The following is a 20,937-nucleotide window of genomic DNA, read 5'->3' on the forward strand; positions in this document are numbered from 1 at the left end:
ATCATCTAGCATTAGGTATATCTCCCAATGCTATCCCTCCCCCCTCCCCCCATCCCACAACAGGCCCCAGAGTGTGATGTTCCCCTTCCTGTGTCCATGTGTTCTCATTGTTCAGTTCCCACCTATGAGTGAGAATATGCGGTGTTTGGTTTTTTGTTCTTGCGATAGTTTACTGAGAATGATGATTTCCAATTTCATCCATGTCCCTACAAAGGACATGAACTCATCATTTTTTATGGCTGCATAGTATTCCATGGTGTATATGTGCCACATTTTCTTAATCCAGTCTATCATTGTTGGACATTTGGGTTGGTTCCAAGTCTTTGCTATTGTGAATAATGCCGCAATAAACATACGTGTGCATGTGTCTTTATAGCAGCATGATTTATAGTCCTTTGGGTATATACCCAGTAATGGGATGGCTGGGTCAAATGGTATTTCTAGTTCTAGATCCCTGAGGAATCGCCACACTGACTTCCACAATGGTTGAACTAGTTTACAGTCCCACCAACAGTGTAGAAGTGTTCCTATTTCTCCACATCCTCTCCAGCTCCAGCTTCTTTCAATATAAGCTGGGGTCTGAGCTAGGGTATATCTTGAAGATATGGCATTGTACTCCAAAAGGCCCATCGAAGACCTTGGAATAGGCCACCAGGTTTCCTGTGATCAGGCTTTCCTATTATCTCTATGATATACTATATTTTAATTTTAGATACACTTTTTTTTTTTTTTTTTTTTTGAGGTGGAGTCTTGCTGTGTTGACCAGGCTGGAGTGCAGTGGCATAATCTTGGCTCACTGCAACCTCCACTTCCCGGTTTCAAGCAATTCTCCTGCCTTAGCCTCTCGAGTAGCTGGGATTGCAAGCACATGCCACCATGTTTGACTAATTTTTTTATTTTTAGTAGAGATGGGGTTTCGCCATGTTGGCCAGGCTGATCTCAAACTTCTTACCTCAGGTGGTCTGCTCACCTCAGCCTCCCAAAGTGCTAGGATTACAGGCGTGAGCCACTGCCCTGGCCTAGATACACTTTGTAAATATATTGTTAACTGGGCATGGTGGCATGTGTCTGTAGTCCCACCTACTTGGGAAGCTGAGGCAGAAGAATCACTTGAACCCAGGAGACAGAGGTTGCTGTGAGCCAAGTTTGCACCACTGTACTCCAGCCTGGGAGACAGAGCAAGACTCCATCTCAAAAATAAATAAATAAATAAAATAAAATAAAAATCAATATATTGGACCTTGCATTTCTAAAGACTCAGTTTTTCTGGAGTGTTGATGTCTCTTCCTTAGTACTTTCTACTTAATTATTCAAGAGGAGAGGCAGGCAGAAGGAGGAATATAGAAGGGACACAGATCAGGAAGTACAGTACTTTGCCTTCCAATTATGTGTTGGGGCCCCACCTGCCAACCATGTTCCCCTGTCCAAGAAAAAGCAGGCAATGAAGAAATAAGGCATTAGGCCCTCCGGAACCAGGAGCCCACCACTTCAGCCACAGCTGTGATACTATTCTCAAGTTGTAACTAAAACTGGCATATGAATCTCACAGCTTCAGTAATTGTGTATGCATATATAAACAAATAAACACTGTATATATACATATATACACTATATATAATACATACTGTATACATACATATACACACATTGTGTATACATACATATACACACTATATATACATATACACACTGTATATGTATATGTATATGTATATACACACACAAATTCATATATGACTTTTCTCAGAATTGATAATTTAAAATTTTTTATCTCTAGAGATTTTCATTAAATTGAACTTTGAGTTTGGTTACCAGTTTTGTTTTTTCCCTTAGTTTGGAATTTCCTTATGAACAACTATTTTAGGTAGAGAAGGAATTATTTCAGATACCCTTATTTAATGTTACTTGTATAAAGAAACTATTTGCAAAATATGCATCCAACAAGAGCTTAATATCCAAGGAACTCAAACAATCAACAACAAAACCCAAATCCATCAAAAGGTAGGCAAAAGATAGGAATAGATATTTTTCAAAAGAAAACATACAGTGGCCAACAAGTATGTGAAAAAATGGTCAACATCACTCTAATCATCAGAGAAATGCAAATGAAACCTGCCATGAGATATTGTCTCCCCGCAGTCAGAATGGCTGTTATTAAAAAGTTAAAAAAGGCTGGGCATGGTGGCTCACACCTGTAATCCCAGCACTTTGGGAGGCCAAGGCAGGTGGATCACCTGAAGTCAGGAGTTCGAGACCAGCCTGACCAACATGGTGAAACCCCATCTCTACTAAAAATACAAAAATTAGCCGGATGTGGTGGTGCGTGCCTGTAATCCCACCTACTCGGGAGGCTGAGGCAGGAGAATCGCTTGAACCCAGGAGGCACAAGTTGCAGTGAGCTGAGATCGTGCCCCTGCACTCCAGCCTGGGTGACAGCAAGACTTCATCTCAAAAAAAAAAAAAAAACCCAACAAATATTGAATATATTTCATGCCAAACACTCTTCTGACTGCTTAGACTGCCTCAGTGAACAGGAGAGGCAAAGATGGCATGAAGTTATATTATGAAACGGATTTCATGAAGTAAATATTACATTAGTTACATATTCATATTTCATATTCTGTTCTGAGCTAATTATTGCATATGATAATAGTTTTTTTGTTGTTGTTGTTGTTTTTGAGACGGAGTCTTTCTCTGTTGCCCAGGCTGGAGTGCAATGGCGCAATCTCGGCTCACCGCAACCTCCGCCTCCCGGGTTCAAGTGATTCTCCTGTCTCAGCCTCCCGAGTGCCTGGGATTACAGGCATGCACCCCCACGCCCGGCTAATTTTGTATTTTTAGTAGAGACGGAATTTCTCCATGTTGATCAGGCTGATCTCGAACTCCGGATCTCAAGTGATCCACCCCGCTCGGCCTCCCAAAGTGCTGGGATTACAGGTGTGAGCCACCGAGCCCGGCCAATAATGATTTTTTTAAGAAAATATAAAAGTAGCTTCTGCTGCAATATCTTGATTAGATGTGAAACAGTTTTAATGGAGCATGCATCAGCATCTCCTGAAATAGGAAAGACAGATGTAAACAGTGAGGTTGGGTTGAAATTATATTAAGTTTTAAATTTTTGATAAGGTTTTCTGTTTATAATGAGAGTTTCTGGATTTTTAGAAATAGATTCTGATGTGGAACCTTTTCAAGAATGTTTAAGGTATTTTTAATGCCAGCTCTAATCTCAGGCCTCAGATATGTAAAAGTGGAAGTGAAAACTGGCCAAGAATGAAGTATTTCATATGCTAGTGTATATTTTTGCTAATTTCTTAAAAATGTTTCCATTTTGAAAAACAAGGTAGACTTGTATTTGGTTCAGCAACAAAATTATTTTGGTATTATCTCTGGTTTCTAATATCTAAATCATCTTTAAAATGGCATCTGTGATATTATTAAAAATAAATAAATCAGCTAATGAATTAGGCTTGACAAAAATGCCTTCCCAGAAGATAGTTTCTCTGCTACTTATGGTCAATGGGCTTAACATAGGTAAAAGTTCTGAAATCTGCTAAATTGGCCGGGCATGGTGGCTCACGCCTGTAATCCCAGCACTTTGGGAGGCTGAGGTGGGCAGATCACCTGAGGTGAGGAGTTTAAGATCAGTCTAGCCAACATGGCAAAACCCCATCTCTACTAAAAAAAAAAATACAAAAATTAGCCAGACGTGGTGGCACACGCCTGTAATCACAGCTAGTCGAGAGGCTGAGGCAGGAGAATTGCTTGAACCTAGGAAGTGGAGGTTGCAGTGGGCCGAGATTGCGCCACTGCACTCCAGCCTGGGCAGCAGAGTAAGACTCTGTCTCAAAAAAAAAAAAAAAAAAATGAAATCTGCTAAGTTCGTTTCTATCCCTCACTTTCCCGGCAAGCTCTTCTTCCCCTTTCTGGGCAACATGTCCTTTTCTGCTTTAGGCACTCCATGCCCACTTTATTCTTCATGTTTGCCCCTTTTTTGAAAGGAAGAATCTAATATCACTTCAGCTTTCTGATTGGCCAGTTCCACTTCCAAAAATTTATTTGTTTATGTAAACATTTTCAGTTTTGTGGTTTCTGATGATGTAATAGAAGAAATTACGGAGACAGGCAAGCAGAAGGGATGGTTTGCTTTTGGAGAGGGCAGAGGAAACCTTGAAACCATACTGATTCTGAGGTCTTTCTTAGGGAAGGTAAGTCTATTCATAGGAGGAGGTCAGAAGGGAATCATCAAATCCAATTCCCCAGTTTCTATTTAATTTTATTTTATTAGAGACAGGGTCTTGCTCGGTTGCTGAGGCTGGAGTGCAGTGATATGATCATAGCCTACTGCAGCCTGCAGCCTGCAGCCTTGAACCCCTGTGCTCAAATGACCCTCTCACCTCAGCCTACCCAGTAGCTAGGACTGTGGGCATGTGCCACCATGCCCTGCTTTGCCTTTTTTTTTTTTTATTTCTCATAGAGACAGGGTTTGCTATGTTGACCAGGCTCCAAACTTTCAATAAGGAAGATAAGATCCAGAAACACAAAATAGTTTACCAAAAGTCACACAGCTATTTTTAACAGAGCCAACATACTAAATCCCCTTTTACCTTATGGGTCATTTATTTCTCTGCTTCCTGAAGCAACCACCCACAAAATTATATAAAGAACTGTATTTTAAAATTCAGTTTCATAAGTAATAACTTGGCTTATATGCATTGAAAAAGAGTGGAAGGGTGTATGCTAAAATGTTAATAGGACATTAGCTCAAGTAGAAGAAATAACTCTTAAACCAAAAATAGAAATAACTCTTAAACAAGAGTTATTAAGAGTTAAGAAATAACTCTTATACCAGTAAATAGAAAGTATTTGACACTTACGTTTATACATTTGCTCACTCATTCATTTGTTTTTTTTACTTTAAAGACCTGGGATGGATAATTGGATAAAATTGTCTGGGTGTCAGAATATTACTAGTACCAAATGCAACTTTTCTTCACTCAAGCTGAATGTTTATGAAGAAATTAAATTGCGTATAAGAGCAGAAAAAGAAAACACTTCTTCATGGTATGAGGTTGACTCATTTACACCATTTCGCAAAGGTAAGAAAAAGTTGCTAGCTGAATTATATTCTTTAGTAAATATTACCAGAGCAGTTCACTTTCCAAGCCATTCATTTGCATGATGCAAAATCTAACATCTTTTAAAAAGAACAAAAATTCCCTTAAACCTATATCTTCTTCCTGCTATGGCTCCATTTGTCCTACTTTCCCTGTAGTAGTGGTTCTCAAAGAGTGATCCTCAAGGCCCTTTCAGGGGACTGTAAAGACAAAGCTATATTTATGACAAATCTAAGACTTAGTTGCCTTTTTAATTTTTGTTCTTTCTTGTATTCACAGTGGAGTTTTCCAGAGGAGGCTGTTTGATGTGTGATGTGGTGATATGGTCACTGATTTAACATAGAATTCAATGTGAAATTCATCTGCCTTCTTTATTAATCCAAACATTCAAAAGATTTGGAAAAAAAATGTAAAACAGCACCACTCTGAAGTTTCTATGTTCCTTTTGGCAAATGTTTGTTACCATAAAATAGGTTTATCATTGTTATTTCTTTCGTTTTTTTTTTTTTTGAGACAGAGTTTTGTTCTTGTTGCCCAGGCTGGAGTGCAATGGCACAATCACGGCTCACTACAGCCTCTGCCTCCTGGGTTCAAGTGATTCTCCCGCCTCAGCCTCCTGAGTACCTGGGATTACCAGCATGCACCACCACGCCCGGCCAATTTTGTATTTTTAGTAGAGACAGGGTTTCTCCATGTTGGTCAGGCTGACCTCAAACTCCCAACCTCAGGTGATCTGCCCACCTCAACCTCCCAAAGTGCTGGGATTACAGGCGTGAGCCACCATGCCCAGTCCATTGTTATTTCTTAATGGATTAATTAGTTAAAATGGATTGAAAACTTTACCAGTTTCAATGTTTAATATGCTAGTATAAAAATATACAGCCCACATAAATAATGGCTGTTTGGGATTCTCGATAATTCCTTTAAGAATGTAAAGGAGCTGAGTGTAGTGGCCCACACCTGTAATTCCAACACTTTGGGAGGCTGAGGTGGGAGGATCACTTGAGGCCAGAAGTTCAAGACCAACCTAGGCAACATAGTGAGACCCCATCTCTACAAAAAATATATAAAAATTAGCCAGGCATGGTGGTGCACACCTGTAGTCCCAGCTATTCAGGAAGCTGAAGAGGGAGGATCACTTGAGCCTGGGAGATCAAGGTTGCAGTGAGCTGTGTTTGTGCCACTGCACTCCAGCCTGAGCAACAGAGCTAGACCATATCTCAAAAAAAAGTGGGGATCCTGAGACCAAAAGGTTTGAGAACCACTGCCCTGTACCAAGAATGATCTGTACTCCCTTTCTATACTAATCTTCCAATTCCCTGTCAGCCCTCTCCATTCAAATTCTGTTCCTCCTCACTTAAAGCCGCTCTTTTTGGCCAGGCGCGGTGGCTCACGCCTGTAATCCCAGCACTTTGGGAGGCCAAGGCGGGCAGATCACGAGGTCAGGAGATCGAGACCATCCTGGCTAACACGGTGAAACCCCGTCTCTACTAAAAATACAAAAAAAAAAAAAAAAAAAAACTTGCCGGGCGTGGTGGCGGGAGCCTGTAGTCCCAGCTACTCGGGAGGCTGAGGCAGGAGAATGACATGAACCCAGGAGGCGGAGCTTGCAGTGAGCCGAGATCATGCCACTGCACTCCAGCCTGGGCGACAGAGCAAGACTCCGTCTCAAAAAAAATAAATAAATAAACTACTCTTCTCAAGGTCACAGCAGCCTCCACAATGCCAAGCAAATTCCCAGTCCTCTTCTGGCTTCATCCCTCTGTAGCATAGATGTGGTCATCACTCAGTTTTTCCTTTACTGGATCTCTGGGGCACTGCTCTTTCCTGGTTCTCCTCCTGCTCATTGATCGCTTCATCTTCCCAACTTTTCAGTGTTAGACTGCTGCTGGGCTCAGTCGTTGAACCTCTTCTCTTTCTGTATCACTCCACTGGTGATCTTACAGCTTTCTATCCTGTCTGTATGCTCTTAACTCCCAGAAGTGGCAGGCACATATTAAGTGCTCAGAATTATTTGTTGAATGAAGGTTTTGGCATTGTATTAATAAAGTTCCATAGTAATTGTTTTGATTTTTTTGCAGCTCAAATTGGTCCTCCAGAAGTACATTTAGAAGCTGAAGATAAGGCAATAGTGATACACATCTCTCCTCCTGGAACAAAAGATAGTGTTATGTGGGCTTTGGATGGTTTAAGCTTTACATATAGCTTAGTTATCTGGAAAAACTCTTCAGGTGTAGAAGTAAGCATTATTTTTACCTCTGTTTAATCGATGTGAGAGAAAAATTAGGCGAATTAATCCTAAAATTTGACTTTATACTTTTTTAAAGAACCAACTTATATTTGTATTATAGGAAAGGATTGAAAATATTTATTCCAGACATAAAATTTATAAACTCTCACCAGAGACTACTTATTGTCTAAAAGTTAAAGCAGCACTACTTACGTCATGGAAAATTGGTGTCTATAGTCCAGTACATTGTATAAAGACCACAGGTAAGGAAGATGTTTTGTTTTAGATTCAATAAATATATAAACAGATTGTCAATTTTGGCATCTTCCCCATATTGCTGAAGTTTACATGATAGGTCAATATATGTTAAAAACATTGTAACATTTACATAAGCAAAATAAATGTTACTTGGGATTTTTGTCTCAAATAGTAATGAAAATTAATTCTACTTAAAAGTTCAGGCTGGGCGTAGTGGCCCACGCCTGTAATCCCAGCACTTTGAGAGGCTGAGGTAGCTGGATCACTTGAAGCCAGAAGTTCGAGAACAGCCTGGCCAACATGGGAAAACCCCGTGTCTACTAAAAATAATTAGCTGGGTGTGGTGGCGCACGCCTGTAGTGGTAGCTACTTGGGAGGCTGAGGCACAAGAATCCCTTGAACCTGGGAGGTGGAAGTTGCAGTGAGCCAAGATCGTGCCACTGCACTCCAGTCGGGAGCAAGTGGGACAAAGAGTAAGGCTCCATCTTAGAAAAAAAAAAAAAGTTCAAATATTTTGTAATGACAAAACTTTTCATTTGTTCAGAATCCACATGAAGCAGGAGGTAGCTGAACTATGAGTTCTGCAAGTGGGAAGAAAAGGTGGGGAAGTAGTTGCTAGTAGACAAGTTACTGTTCAAGAAAGCATACCTTTGTAAGTGGAATGTTAAAATATGAAAGTATCCTGATACATTTAGTAACATCTTTCCAATAATTAAGGTCAAGGGCAGGAGCTGGGATTTGTTTATTTTAATTGTAAATTTCATATGCTTTTTTTTTTAATCAAACATTACAGAAGGGTTTAAAGTGAAGTCTTCTCCCTTCTTATCCCCAATTCCATTCACTAGAGATAAGCATTGCTTAGCAGTTTGTGTATATCCTTTCACAACTTTTTTCAGGATTTATGTAAGCATATACACAGACCCACAGTTTCTTGGGTTTTGTTTTTTAAAATTACAAAATAAAATCTTACTAGAAGTATTTTACAGCTTGCTTACTTAACCCAGTGTGTTGGGGATATTCTATATCACTCAATACAGATCTATTACGTTCTTCATTTGATCTTAGCCATCTATTGCATTCTTTCTTTTTTACTTACTTATTTATTTATTTATTTATTTATTTTTGAGACAGAGTCTCACTCTCTTGCCCAGAATGGAGTGCAGTGGCTCAATCTCGGCTCACTGCAACCTCTGCCTCCCAGCTTCAAGCGATTCTCCTGCCTCAGCCTCCCGAGTAGCTGGGATTACAGGCGTGTGCCGTCATGCCTGGCTAATTTTTGTATTTTTAGTAGAAATGGGGTTTCACCATGTTGGCCAGGCGCGTCTCGAACTCCTGACCTCAGGTGATCCATCCACCTCAGCCTCCCAAAGTTCTGGGATTACAGGTGTGAGCCACTGCGCCCGGCCTGTAGTCTTTCAAATGGCTGCATAGTATTACATAGTGTGAATACAAACCATATTTAACTATTACCTTATAATGATAAAATGCGAGCCTTTATCTTTTTGCCAGTTATCTCACTTGAGTAAAAATGTGTGCTTTTTTTAATCTGTTCTTTGGCTTCTAGTTGAAAATGAACTACCTCCACCAGAAAATATAGAAGTCAGTGTCCAAAATCAGAACTATGTTCTTAAATGGGATTATACATATGCAAACATGACCTTTCAAGTTCAGTGGCTCCAGTAAGTTCCATTCCATAAATTTCCTTTTGCCCAGTTTGTTTTGATTATGCTTCTTTTTGCTCTGCATCAGTCACCAGGTCCTTGCACACAGAATGACCGACTGGGAGGTGGGTACGATATATTGGAAACGTGAGAGATCTCATTTCTAACCCCAGTTCTGCCAGTAACTAACTGGATGACATTGAGCTAATCGCTTAACCTCCATGGGCCTCAATTTCTTCACTTGTAAAATAGATGGATTCTAATATCTGGGGTTCTTACTGGCTTAAGAAAAAAAAAAAGTGTAACTAGTTGCATGTGTTATTTCCCCAATCTAGAAGACTTGACAGTTGACCCTGATCTTTTTCTAAGAACTCACTTCTTCCATGAGTCCTTAAAATGATCTCAGTCCACTCACTTGTTCAATTCAAAAAATTAGCCTTCCTATTTTCTTTATTACTTTAGTGGTTTTGACAAAATTTTGTAGTAGATACTTCGGTGGGAAAGAAAGTTGGAAAGAACTATGTTCTATGTGGTTGAGCAGAGGCTAGTTAAACATGGATGAAGTCCAGGCGCTGCATAAATGAAAGAGAACTGGCCTGGTGCGGTGGCGCATGCCTATCGTCCCAGTTACTCAGTGGGCTGAGGCAGGAGGATTACTTGAGGCCAGGAATTGAGGCTGCAGTGTTGTATGATCACACCTGCTAGTAGCCGCTGCACTGCAGCCTGGGCAACATAGTGAGACCCCCATCTCTAAGCATTAAAATTTTTAAAAAGCTGATAAAAGAGAACTGCATGTAGTTTATATTGATTGGAAAATTGTAGGAGATGAATAGAGAGAGAAAAGAGAAGAGGAAAATTAAGTAGAAGGAAAAGTGGGTTATGGGGAGAAAAGAGATGGAAAGAAAGATATACATTGGTGGCAGAGGAGTAGAGAGAGCAAAGGCAAGTATAGCTAAGACAGGAAAGGAAAAGTCAGAAGAAACTGGAAAGAAACAGAAAAAATGAGGGAGAAGGGAAGTGTGAGTACTGCTATGATCAATTTCTCTCTATCTTGTAGTGTTAATTTTGAACCAAGGGTGACTGGTAGAATGCAAATGCATTTATGTGCATATGTGCCCCACAATGCATATATAACCTCACAAACCAATCAGGAAACTGTTCAGTAGTCTTTTGTGTATACCTCACTTTCAGAAGTGAATAAATAATAGGGTCACCAAATAGATAATGAGAGGTATTTCTGATAGCTGATCTCTAAGCTTCTTTTGGGTATTTACCATATTGTACAAAGCACTGAAGAAGTGGAAAGAGTCAGCAGAATCAAACGTGGTTCAAAAATTGAAAGCAGTTAGCCAACTTTGCAAAGTGTTGTGTGGTTTAGGAGTAAAGAGTGGTATACAAATTATAAGGGTTGCAGAAATTGAAAATGTAAAGGTGAATAGGGGCTAAAGAGACCAAACAAGCCATAAGGAAAGAGATGAGGTGTGAACAAGGCCTTGATTGTTAATTCAGATTTTGTTTTAAGTAGACAACTATTAGATGTTAGTTTTCTGTGTCTGTAACTAATTACCACAGACTTAGCAACTTAAACAGCTGTTTATTGTCTCAAAGTTTCTGTGAGTCAGGAGTCCAAGTGTGGCTTAGCTGGCTCTTCTGCTAAGCAGTCAAGGAATCAGTCATTCATACAAGACTTGGGGGCCGCTCCCAAGCTCACATGTTGTTGGCAGAATTTATTTCTAGAACTCATGGTGGCTCACTTCTTAGAGGCCATCAGGAAGGGAGAGTCTGACCTCTAGATCCCTTTTTTTTTTGAGACGGAGTCTCACTCTGTCACCCAGACTGGAGTGCAGTGGCATGATCTCAGCTCACTGCAACCTCCGCCTCCCGGGTTCAAGTGATTCTTCTGCCTCAGCCTCCCAAGTAGCTGGGACTACAGGTGTGCACCACCACACCCAGCTAATTTTTGTAGTTTTAGTAGAAACGGGGTTTCATCGTGTTGGCCAGGCTGGTCTCGAACTCCTGACTTCAGGTGATCCACCCGCCTCAGCCTCCCAAAGTTCTGGGATTACAGGCATGAGGCACCGCGCTCAGCCAGTTTTTTTGTATTTTTAGTAGAGACGGAGTTTCTCCATGTTTGCCAGGCTGTTCGCAAACTCCTGGCCCCAAGTGATCTGCCCACCTCAGCCTCCCAAAGTGCTGGGATTAGAGGCATGAGCCACCATGCCTGGCCTAGATCCTCTTTTAAGGGGTTCATCTGATTAGGTCAGGCCCACCCAGAATAGTCTCTCATTTGATTCAACTGATTTGGGACCTTAATTACATCTGTGAAATACCTTCTCTTCTGCCACTTAATGTAACCTAATTATGAGAGGAGGGCCTCCATCGTATTTACAGGTCGTGCCCATGCTCAAGAGGAGGGGATTATACAGGATGTGTACACCAGGGGGCAGGAATCTTGGGGGCCATCTCAGAATTTTGCCTTCTCCAGTGGGGGGGATGTCCTTCTAGAGTAGCGGAACATTTGGACACCAGGTGGCAATGGGAAGAAAGCTGAATAAGTAGAATGGGACAAGATTAGGGTCAACCTCAGGCTGTCCTGTAGGCTTTTGGGGATTTTGTGTTGGGGTGATAGTTAACCTGAGCTCTGGATTTGAGGAAGGTGCACGCGGCGACATGGTATGTGGGAGAGTGGACTAAGGAGACACTAAAGAGAGATAAGGAAACCAGTCAGGAGGCTATTAGAGTTCTGGGCTTGAACCGAGATGCTTTTAGCTGTTGGTTTCTGGGCAAGTTACTTAACCTCTTTAGTCTCGTACTTATACTTGCTCTTATAACCCCGCAGTGTGTCTCTATTTTAGCACTTAATCAGTGTCCATTGGTATGCTGGCGCATGTTTAGCAGCTGGCTTTCCAGAAAGAAAAAGTCCTATTTTGTAGCGTTTGCTGATTTTTATGATATAAATATTCCCACCATGGCCGCTTTCAAGCCACCAGCCTGATGTCCCTGAATATGGAGTTGGGAACATATGCACAGTAGCACACCACTATCATATAGCTACAATAGATAAAGATAGCCCCAAGAGCTTAGAAAATAAAATGTGGTAAAATAATTAGGACAAGATGAATTTATTTATTACCTCTGTCTTTAAAACAATTTTTTATTTGCAAATTTATATAACTTAATTTTTAGTAATGGTTTTTCTTTAAAAACCAGTTTGTATTTTGGGAGGCCGAGGTAGGTGGATCACCTGAGGTCAGGAGTTCGAGACCAGCCTGGCCAACATGACGAAACCCCATCTCTACTAAAAATACAAAAATTAGGCAGGCCTGGTGGCGTGCGCCTGTAATCCCAGCTACTCAAGGGGACAGAGGCAGGAGAATTGCTTGAACCCAGGAGGCAGAGGTTGCAGTGAGCCAAGATCCTACCACTCCACTCCAGCCTGGGTGACAGAGCGAGACTCGGTCTCAAAAAAAATACCAAAAAAAATAAACCAGCTTGCAGCATTCCTGGAAATTCTGACTAACAGATGTTCTTGCATATTGATATGAGCCACCTCCAGCAGAGCACAACATGACCACAGTTTGGAACAGTCTTTGGTTTTCTTTTATGTCAGATGCATATCTCTTCCATTGTTTGTGAGTTTCCTGAGTGTGGATACTATTTATTTCTGTAACCTTAGCCCCTAACATAGTGTCTGGCATATTGTAAATACTTAATAAATATCTAATGAATTTTAAAAATATTTGTCTTAAAAGCGCCTTTTTAAAAAGGAATCCTGGAAACCATTTGTATAAATGGAAACAAATACCTGACTGTGAAAATGTCAAAACTACCCAGTGTGTCTTTCCTCAAAACGTTTTCCAAAAAGGAATTTACCTTCTCCGCGTACAAGCATCTGATGGAAATAACACATCTTTTTGGTCTGAAGAGATAAAGTTTGATACTGAAATACAAGGTAAGGCAGTAGTTTTTACTGGAGATTGTAATTCTCTGGTGCAAGTTCTTAAAATTGTTTTTCTAATTGAACATTATTTCTTTACAAATTTTTTCTAGCTTTCCTACTTCCTCCAGTCTTTAACATTAGATCCCTTAGTGATTCATTCCATATCTATATTGGTGCTCCAAAACAGTCTGGAAACACGCCTGTGATCCAGGATTATCCACTGATTTATGAAATTATTTTTTGGGAAAACACTTCAAATGCTGAGGTAAAAAGACTGTATAGTATAATTTTGTAATTTAGAGTTATAATTATGATTTGGGTAAATAAAGCTTGAATGTAAAATTTGGGGGAATTTTTAAACTTTATGTGGGCTGGATGCAGTGGCCTGTAATCCCAGCACTTCAGGAGGCCAAGGCGAGAGGATCGCTTGAGCCCAAGGGTTGGAGACCAGCCTGGGCAACATAGGGAGACCCTGTCTCAATAAAAATTTTTAAAAATTAGCCTGGTGTGGTGGCGTGCACCTATATTCCCAGCTACTTGGGGTGGGAGGATCACTTGAGCCTGGGAGGTCAAGGCTGCAGTGAGCCATGATCGTGCCACTGCACTCCAGCCTGGGTGACAGAGTGACTGACAGCCTGTCTTTTAAAAAAAAAAAAAATGTGATTAACTCAGATATTAACAAAATGAAGAACATGAGCATTTTTCATGTTTTGCACTGTAGAGTTATGGGTGAGCTGCATCTGGGCCCCAGTTTGCTTTTAAAATACAGATTCCTGAGCCTGTTGTTACTGAATCATTGTCTCTGGGGATGGAACTCAGGAATTTGCATTTTTAACATGATTCCCATGTATTCATCTAAACCTGGGATTCTCAGCACTATTGACGTTTGGGCTGGATAGTTCCTTGGGAGGGGGCTGTCCAGTGCAGTGCAAGATGCTTGGCAACGTTCTGGTTTCTGCCTACTAGATGCCAGTAGTGTTCCTTCCTAGTTGTGACAACCAAAAACATCTTCAGATATTGTCAAATGTCCCCTGGTGGCTCCTCCAAGGGGACAAAAATTGGTTCTTATGTGACAAAAGAATTTATGTAGTACAGTTGTTTGTTTTCCTCCAAAACCATTAGAAAGCATTCTTCCAAAGTTCAGCTTTGCCCAACAAAATCTTATTCCTTAGTGTTTAATTTTATGATGGGGGAAGGATTAGGAAAAAATTGCCCAAAAAGTTGTTTAGTTGGGGAGGTAATGAAAAAAGGGTTGACAAACACTGGTCTAAACCCTAAAATTCAGATACCACTGACAAAGATAATATATACCATCAGATAATATACGTGTTTCCCAGATCACTTCCCCGTCGTGGAGTTGTAGTCAAGAATCGACCTCTAAAACTCCTGTCCAGTCAAGCTGGTAAATTCTTTAACTTCACCTCATTTTCTATTGGAAATCTAAGCAAATTCCATTGATTTGGCTGCTTCCCTTTTTAATTGTCTGACAACCCTGTAACCATAGCTTAATGTAGCCCATTGAGAATTATGGTCAGTTTTCAGATGTCTGTAGATCAGACAAACCTAAATTTCTATCTCACTGCTAAATTGTGTAACCTTACGTACGCAAGGTGCTTTACCTCTTGGAGACTTTGCTTCCTCTTCTCTGAAGTGGTGGTAATCATAACAACTAAATTTTTCAAAAGGATGTTTATAAGGTTTAAAAGGAAGTAACAAATATGAAAGTACCTAGCACATTGCTGGACAAGTAGTAGAGATTCAATAAATTGTAGTTGCCATCTTAACCTATACTGGATAATATATCAATAATTGTTACTATAGAAACTCTTACTGAATACTTATATGTAAGGTACTATGCTAAGTATTGTACATGAATTGTCTCAGTCATTCTTCAAAACAACGCTGCCGGATGATGTGATTGGTTACATTGCTGTTTGGCAAATACTTGGGATGGTGACTTCATCCCTGCATCACCAGACCGTAGATGCTGGAGCCCAAGTAGATGTGCTGAGAACAGAGACCTTAAGTGTGCTTGCAGGGTTTGGCTTGGCTCTTGCACTGCTCCTGTTTGCCAGGAAGAAAATGTATTCCACATAGTCTCTGGTCCAAGGAGGATTAGAGGCTGCTGGAGCTGACCTAAACCCCATGCACAGCCTCCGTGGGAGCTGCCCAGCCAGTCTGTAGACTTGTGAGTGAGAAACTACATAATCGTGTTGTGAGCCACTGAACGTTAAGGCAGTTTTGTTATCTATATATATTTTTTTATTTTATTTTATTTTATTTTTTTTTTTTTTGAGACAGGTTCTCATTCTTTTGCCCAGGCTGGAGTGCACTCATGTGATGTCAGCTCACTGCAGCCTCGACTTCCTGGGCTTAAGTGATCCTCCCACCTCAGCTTCCCAAGTAGGTGGGACTACAGGCACATGCCACCATGCCCAGCTAATTTTTTGTATTTTTGCTAAAGATGGAGTTTCACCACGTTGCCCAGGCTTTTTTGGTGGTGGTGGTGGTTGTTTTGGAAATAGGGATTTCCTCAGCCTCCCAAGTAACAGAGACTACAGGTTCACACCACCATGCCTGGCCAATTTTTTTGAAATTTCTTGTACAGACAGAGTCTAGCTATGTTGCCCAGGCTCGTCTTGAACTCTTGGGCTCCAGTGATCCTCCTTGGCCTCCCAAAGTGCTGGGATTACAGGTGTGAGCCACCGGCTTGTTAGACATTATTCTGGCGATAGCTGACTGATACAGATAGCAGCAATAACTGTCCCAATTTTATAGATCAGGGAACCAGGTAGAGAGAAATTAAATAATGCTTGCAAGACCACACAGCTGTCAGTGATACTCTTAATAAGGCAGTTTGAGGCCAAAACCCCTACTCTTAACCATTCTGTCACTAATCAGAGGTAATAGAATGGCAATTACCCCAGACTTGGCATGTACTTGTAAATCAATTAGAATTCTCTTAGGAATAGATCATATGCTTTTTTGGCAGCAGCATTTTTAACTTTCTGATTTGGTTATACTGGTGTATCTAAAACAAATTTATATTTCTTACACATATACTCTGTAATCCCAGCACTTTGGGAGGCCGAGGTGGGTGGATCACTTGAGGCCAGAAGTTCAAGACCAGCCTGAACAACATGGTGAAACCCCATCTCTACCAAAAAGAAAAAAAAATTAGGCGTGGTGGCATCTGCATCTGTAATCCCAACTACTCAGGAGGGTGAGGCAGGAGAATCGCTTGAACCCAGGAGGCAGAGATTGCAGTGAGCCCAGATTGCACCACTGCACTCTAGCCTGGGTGACAGAGCGAGACTGTCTCACAAAAAAACAAAACAAAACAAAACAAAAAACACATACCAACTACGTGGGAGAGGCCAATGTTAGACTGAACATAAAAAATTGAGAAAGTACATATTCCCTGATTTCATGAGGTGACTAAATTTTATCAATGATTTAATTGTATTTTCTAGAGAAAAATTATCGAGAAAAAAACTGATGTTACAGTTCCTAATTTGAAACCACTGACTGTATATTGTGTGAAAGCCAGAGCACACACCATGGATGAAAAGCTGAATAAAAGCAGTGTTTTTAGTGACGTTGTGTGTGAGAAGACAAAACCAGGTCAGAATCTTTTATTGTCTTTTTTAAAAATGTAACTAGACATAATAAAAGTAATTCTATACTGTACATTGAAAATTGTAAAACATTTTCTCTTTACTGCAAAAAATATATAGAAAGAATATTTTCTTCATGAACTACATGAATCAAAAGTAGACTTTTTAGAAAATATTTGTAATGCTTAACTCTCAAGTCGGTGTTGTTGGATGCTTTATATTTCATCCAGTATCCCTATAATTAATTTCCTTAATGTATTGCTCTTTAACATTTAATAAAACTATTAGTTTTAAATTTTTAGAATATAATCCTTAACATAAGTATCATGTAGAAATCACTTAGTTCAATTGTGAGTTTTTTAATGTGGGAATTGGTTTAGTCTCATTTTCTATTTTACAGTTTCTAGTGTTGACCGGTAGAGGCTTAGTCATAGAATATCTATTAAATTTTGCTAGTTGTATGGTGTAAAAGTGCTGAAGGATACTTGCATGTTTGGCCTGTATGTCAATATTGTATTTCTCCCTGAGGATCTCTTACTTCAGTTCCCACGCCAATCTTTAAATGTAAATGTCATTGCCTATGGTTGCTGTGGACTCAGTGCTACCAGAAATATTTTTAAGAGTATTATTTAATAGATTTTATATTTCCTTTCATATGGCTAGTCTTTCACACAGCTGTCAGCACTAAGGCATTTGTATGTCAAAATATATGCTAAATATCACGTATATCTTTTTAGGAAATACCTCTAAAATTTGGCTTATAGTTGGAATTTGTATTGCATTATTTGCTCTCCCGTTTGTCATTTATGCTGCGAAAGTCTTCTTGAGATGCATCAATTATGTCTTCTTTCCATCACTTAAACCTTCTTCCAATATAGATGAGGTATGTTACTTTTTTTATTTTTTTGTCAACAGCTAGGAAATGAACAGAAAACGTGTTTGATTTCAACAGGATATGTATAGGTTTTCTTGATATCCAGAAAATAATAGAGACTGATTTGGGTATTTTCTTCAAAGCTTTAGTCAATTAACTTTAAAAACAGTAATTTAATGTAATAACATAGCATGAGATAGTAATGATTGTCCTTAATTTCATATTTTTCTGGCAATTCCTAGATTCACTGTGGCATTTGTTTTACCGTTTAAAGCCTGTGATCTTGGCCAAGCGTGGTGGCTCACGCCTGTTATCCCAGCACTTTGGGAGGCTGAGGCGGGTGGGTCAGTTGAGGTCAGGAGTTCGAGACCAGCCTGGCCAACATGGAGAAACCCTGTCTCTACTAAAAATATAAAATTAGCCGGGCGTGGTGGCACATGCCTGTAATCCCAGCTACTCGGGAGGCTGAGGCAGGGGGATCGCTTGAACCTGGGAGGTGGAGGTTGCAGTGAGCCGAGGTCGTGCCACTGCACTCCAGCCTGGGTGACAGAGCAAGACTCTGTCTCTAAATAAGTAAATAAAGTCTGTAATGTGATTCTTCTCAGTACAGACGGTCCCAAACTTACGCTGTTTCAATTTGTGATGCGTTTGTCAGAACGTAATTCCATTGTAAGTTAGGAGCATCTGTATATATCCAGAAGACTAAAATATTCTATCAGCGTAGAAAGTATATTCTATGGATGAAATCACACAAAATGAAATAACTAAAAACATGAGACTTTTTTTTATGACACACATCACAGTTTTTTGTTTGGCACTTCTATGAAGCTAGCATATTAAATGAAAGCACTGAATGGTGAAGGCCTAAACATAGAATCTGTTCCTGGGAAACCATGTGCTCATCTAGGGTGGGTTTTATGAATTTAAGCAAGTCACTAAGGGCAGGTAAGCAAGTACCCTTGGCTGTAAACCACCCCGTAGAGGTGTTAGGAGCAAAGGAGTTAAACCATAAGAGCCTTACCACTCTAAAAATGCTCCATAAATATTAACAATTTTACTATTATACCCCTGAGTTTTTAAATGTCATTCCTGTGTACTGTAATATTCATAGCTATTATTTAAAATAGACTTAAAAACTAGTTACAATAGCTAATAATTTCTCAATTTTGCTTCTTCTGGATATATATGGGTTGGATACAAACATTTTTATTATTTCAAAAAAAAAAGTCATGATCCCAGAGCCCGCCCGCTCCTGTCCTTTCCCGTGTTCTTCCCCGCCTACCCCGATGGCACAGTGTACCTTTCTTAGGTACTCTTCAAAGACTCACCACAGAAGGTACTAAGATATGAGTGACCTCACTAATGATGCTTTTAAACATTATAAGGCAATTAGTATGTTCTTAGGCGACTTTTTAATATGCATGCCAGAAGACAGGTTTTCTCAGTAATGGACGTAAGAAACTAAAGCTATTATAACTAGAAAAGGAATTTTTATTATTTTAAATAATTGATTTCTAATCTTTCCCTTTTTTTAAATTAGTATTTCTCTGAACAGCCATTGAAGAATCTTCTGCTTTCAACTTCTGAGGAACAAATCGAAAAATGTTTTATAATTGAAAATATAAGCACAATTGCTACAGTAGAAGAAACTAATCAAACTGATGAAGATCATAAAAAATACAGTTCCCAAACTAGCCAAGATTCAGGAAATTATTCTAATGAAGATGAAAGCGAAAGTAAAACAAGTGAAGAACTACAGCAGGACTTTGTATGACCAGAAATGAACTGTGTCAAGTATAAGGTTTTTCTGCAGGAGTTACACTGGGAGCCTGACCTCCTCACCTTCCTATCAGTAACTACAGAGAGGACGTTTCCCTGTTTAGGGAAAGAAAAAACATCTTCAGATCATAGGTCCTAAAAATACGGGCAAGCTCTTAACTATTTAAAAATGAAATTGCAGGCCCGGGCACGGTGGCTCACACCTGTAATCCCAGCACTTTGGGAGGCTGAGGCAGGCAGATCATGAGGTCAAGAGATCGAGACCAGCCTGGCCAACGTGGTGAAACCCCATCTCTACTAAAAATACAAAAATTAGCCGGGTGTGGTGGCGCGTGCCTGTAGTCTTAGCTACTCAGGAGGCTGAGGCAGGAGAATCGCTTGAACACAGGAGGCGGAGGTTGCAGTGAGCCGAGATCGCGCCACTGCACTCCAGCCTGGCAACAGCGTGAGACTCTTTAAAAAAAGAAATTAAAAGAGTTGAGACAAACGTTTCCTACGTTCTTTTCCATGTGTAAAATCATGAAAAAGCCTGTCACCGGACTTGCATTGGATGAGATGAGTCAGATCAAAACAATGGCCACCCGTCTTCCTCCTGTGAGCCTAAGTGCAGCCATGCTAGCTGCGCACCGTGGCTGAGGATGACGTCTGTGTTCCTGTCCATCACTGATGCTGCTGGCTACTGCATGTGCCACACCTGTCTGTTCGCCATTCCTAACATTCTGTTTCATTCTTCCTCGGGAGATATTTCAAACATTTGGTCTTTTCTTTTAACACTAAGGTTAGGCCCTTAGGAAATTTATTTAGGAAAGTCTGAACACGTTATCACTTGGTTTTCTGGAAAGTAGCTTACCCTAGAAAACAGCTGCAAATGCCAGAAAGATGATCCCTAAAAATGTTGAGGGACTTCTGTTCATTCATCCCGAGAACATTGGCTTCCACATCACAGTATCTACCCTTACATGGTTTAGGATTAAAGCCAGGCAATCTTTTACTATGCATTAAGACTTCTGATTCAAAACTTATTAGAACAGTAGCTTCTGCTGGAATTTGCAATCACTGAAGTCATAGAAAATAGGTAACTATCTAATTAGAGAAATAATTGTTGTGTTTTAAGATCTGAGAGTGTGTACAAGTTTTAATATACATGCCATGCCAGAAGATAGTGTATGCAAGAAGTCTTGGACCAGAAAATGGCAATGATAGGAGACTGACACAGAAGAAGAATGCTTCCCCAGGAAAGAAGTCGCTGGCTTTGGTGCAAGAGGAAGAAGAATGTTCTGCTGGGAGCCTGAGCACCTAATCAGCTCTCAGTGATTAACCCACTCTGTTGTTATGGGTGGTCTCTGTCACTTTGAATGCCAGGCTGGCTTCTCTGCACTGTCTAGCAGTATTCAGATACCCCTTCTGCTCAGCCTGCTTGGCGTTAAAATACAAATCATTGAACTGAGGGGCAAAAAATGTAAC

At 40.2% G+C, this 20,937-nt stretch overlaps 1 protein-coding gene across 1 annotated transcript in view; it reads left to right on the forward strand.

The window, feature by feature from the left end:
- The window catches only part of IFNAR1 (interferon alpha and beta receptor subunit 1), a 31,695-nt gene extending 11,735 nt beyond the window's left edge, over positions 1-19,960 (forward strand). Inside the window, exons 3-11 of the mRNA XM_514868.9 lie at positions 4,921-5,096; positions 7,196-7,353; positions 7,466-7,607; positions 9,167-9,281; positions 13,016-13,215; positions 13,314-13,468; positions 16,677-16,827; positions 17,558-17,703; positions 19,235-19,960. Of these exons, the coding sequence (XP_514868.2) occupies positions 4,921-5,096; positions 7,196-7,353; positions 7,466-7,607; positions 9,167-9,281; positions 13,016-13,215; positions 13,314-13,468; positions 16,677-16,827; positions 17,558-17,703; positions 19,235-19,468 (1,477 nt within the window). The 3' untranslated portion in view covers positions 19,469-19,960. The remainder of the gene's footprint in view (positions 1-4,920; positions 5,097-7,195; positions 7,354-7,465; positions 7,608-9,166; positions 9,282-13,015; positions 13,216-13,313; positions 13,469-16,676; positions 16,828-17,557; positions 17,704-19,234) is intronic.
- Positions 19,961-20,937: the final 977 nt, after the last annotated feature.

Source organism: Pan troglodytes, chromosome 22, assembly GCF_028858775.2.
Source record: "Pan troglodytes isolate AG18354 chromosome 22, NHGRI_mPanTro3-v2.0_pri, whole genome shotgun sequence".
Lineage (NCBI taxonomy): Eukaryota > Metazoa > Chordata > Mammalia > Primates > Hominidae > Pan > Pan troglodytes.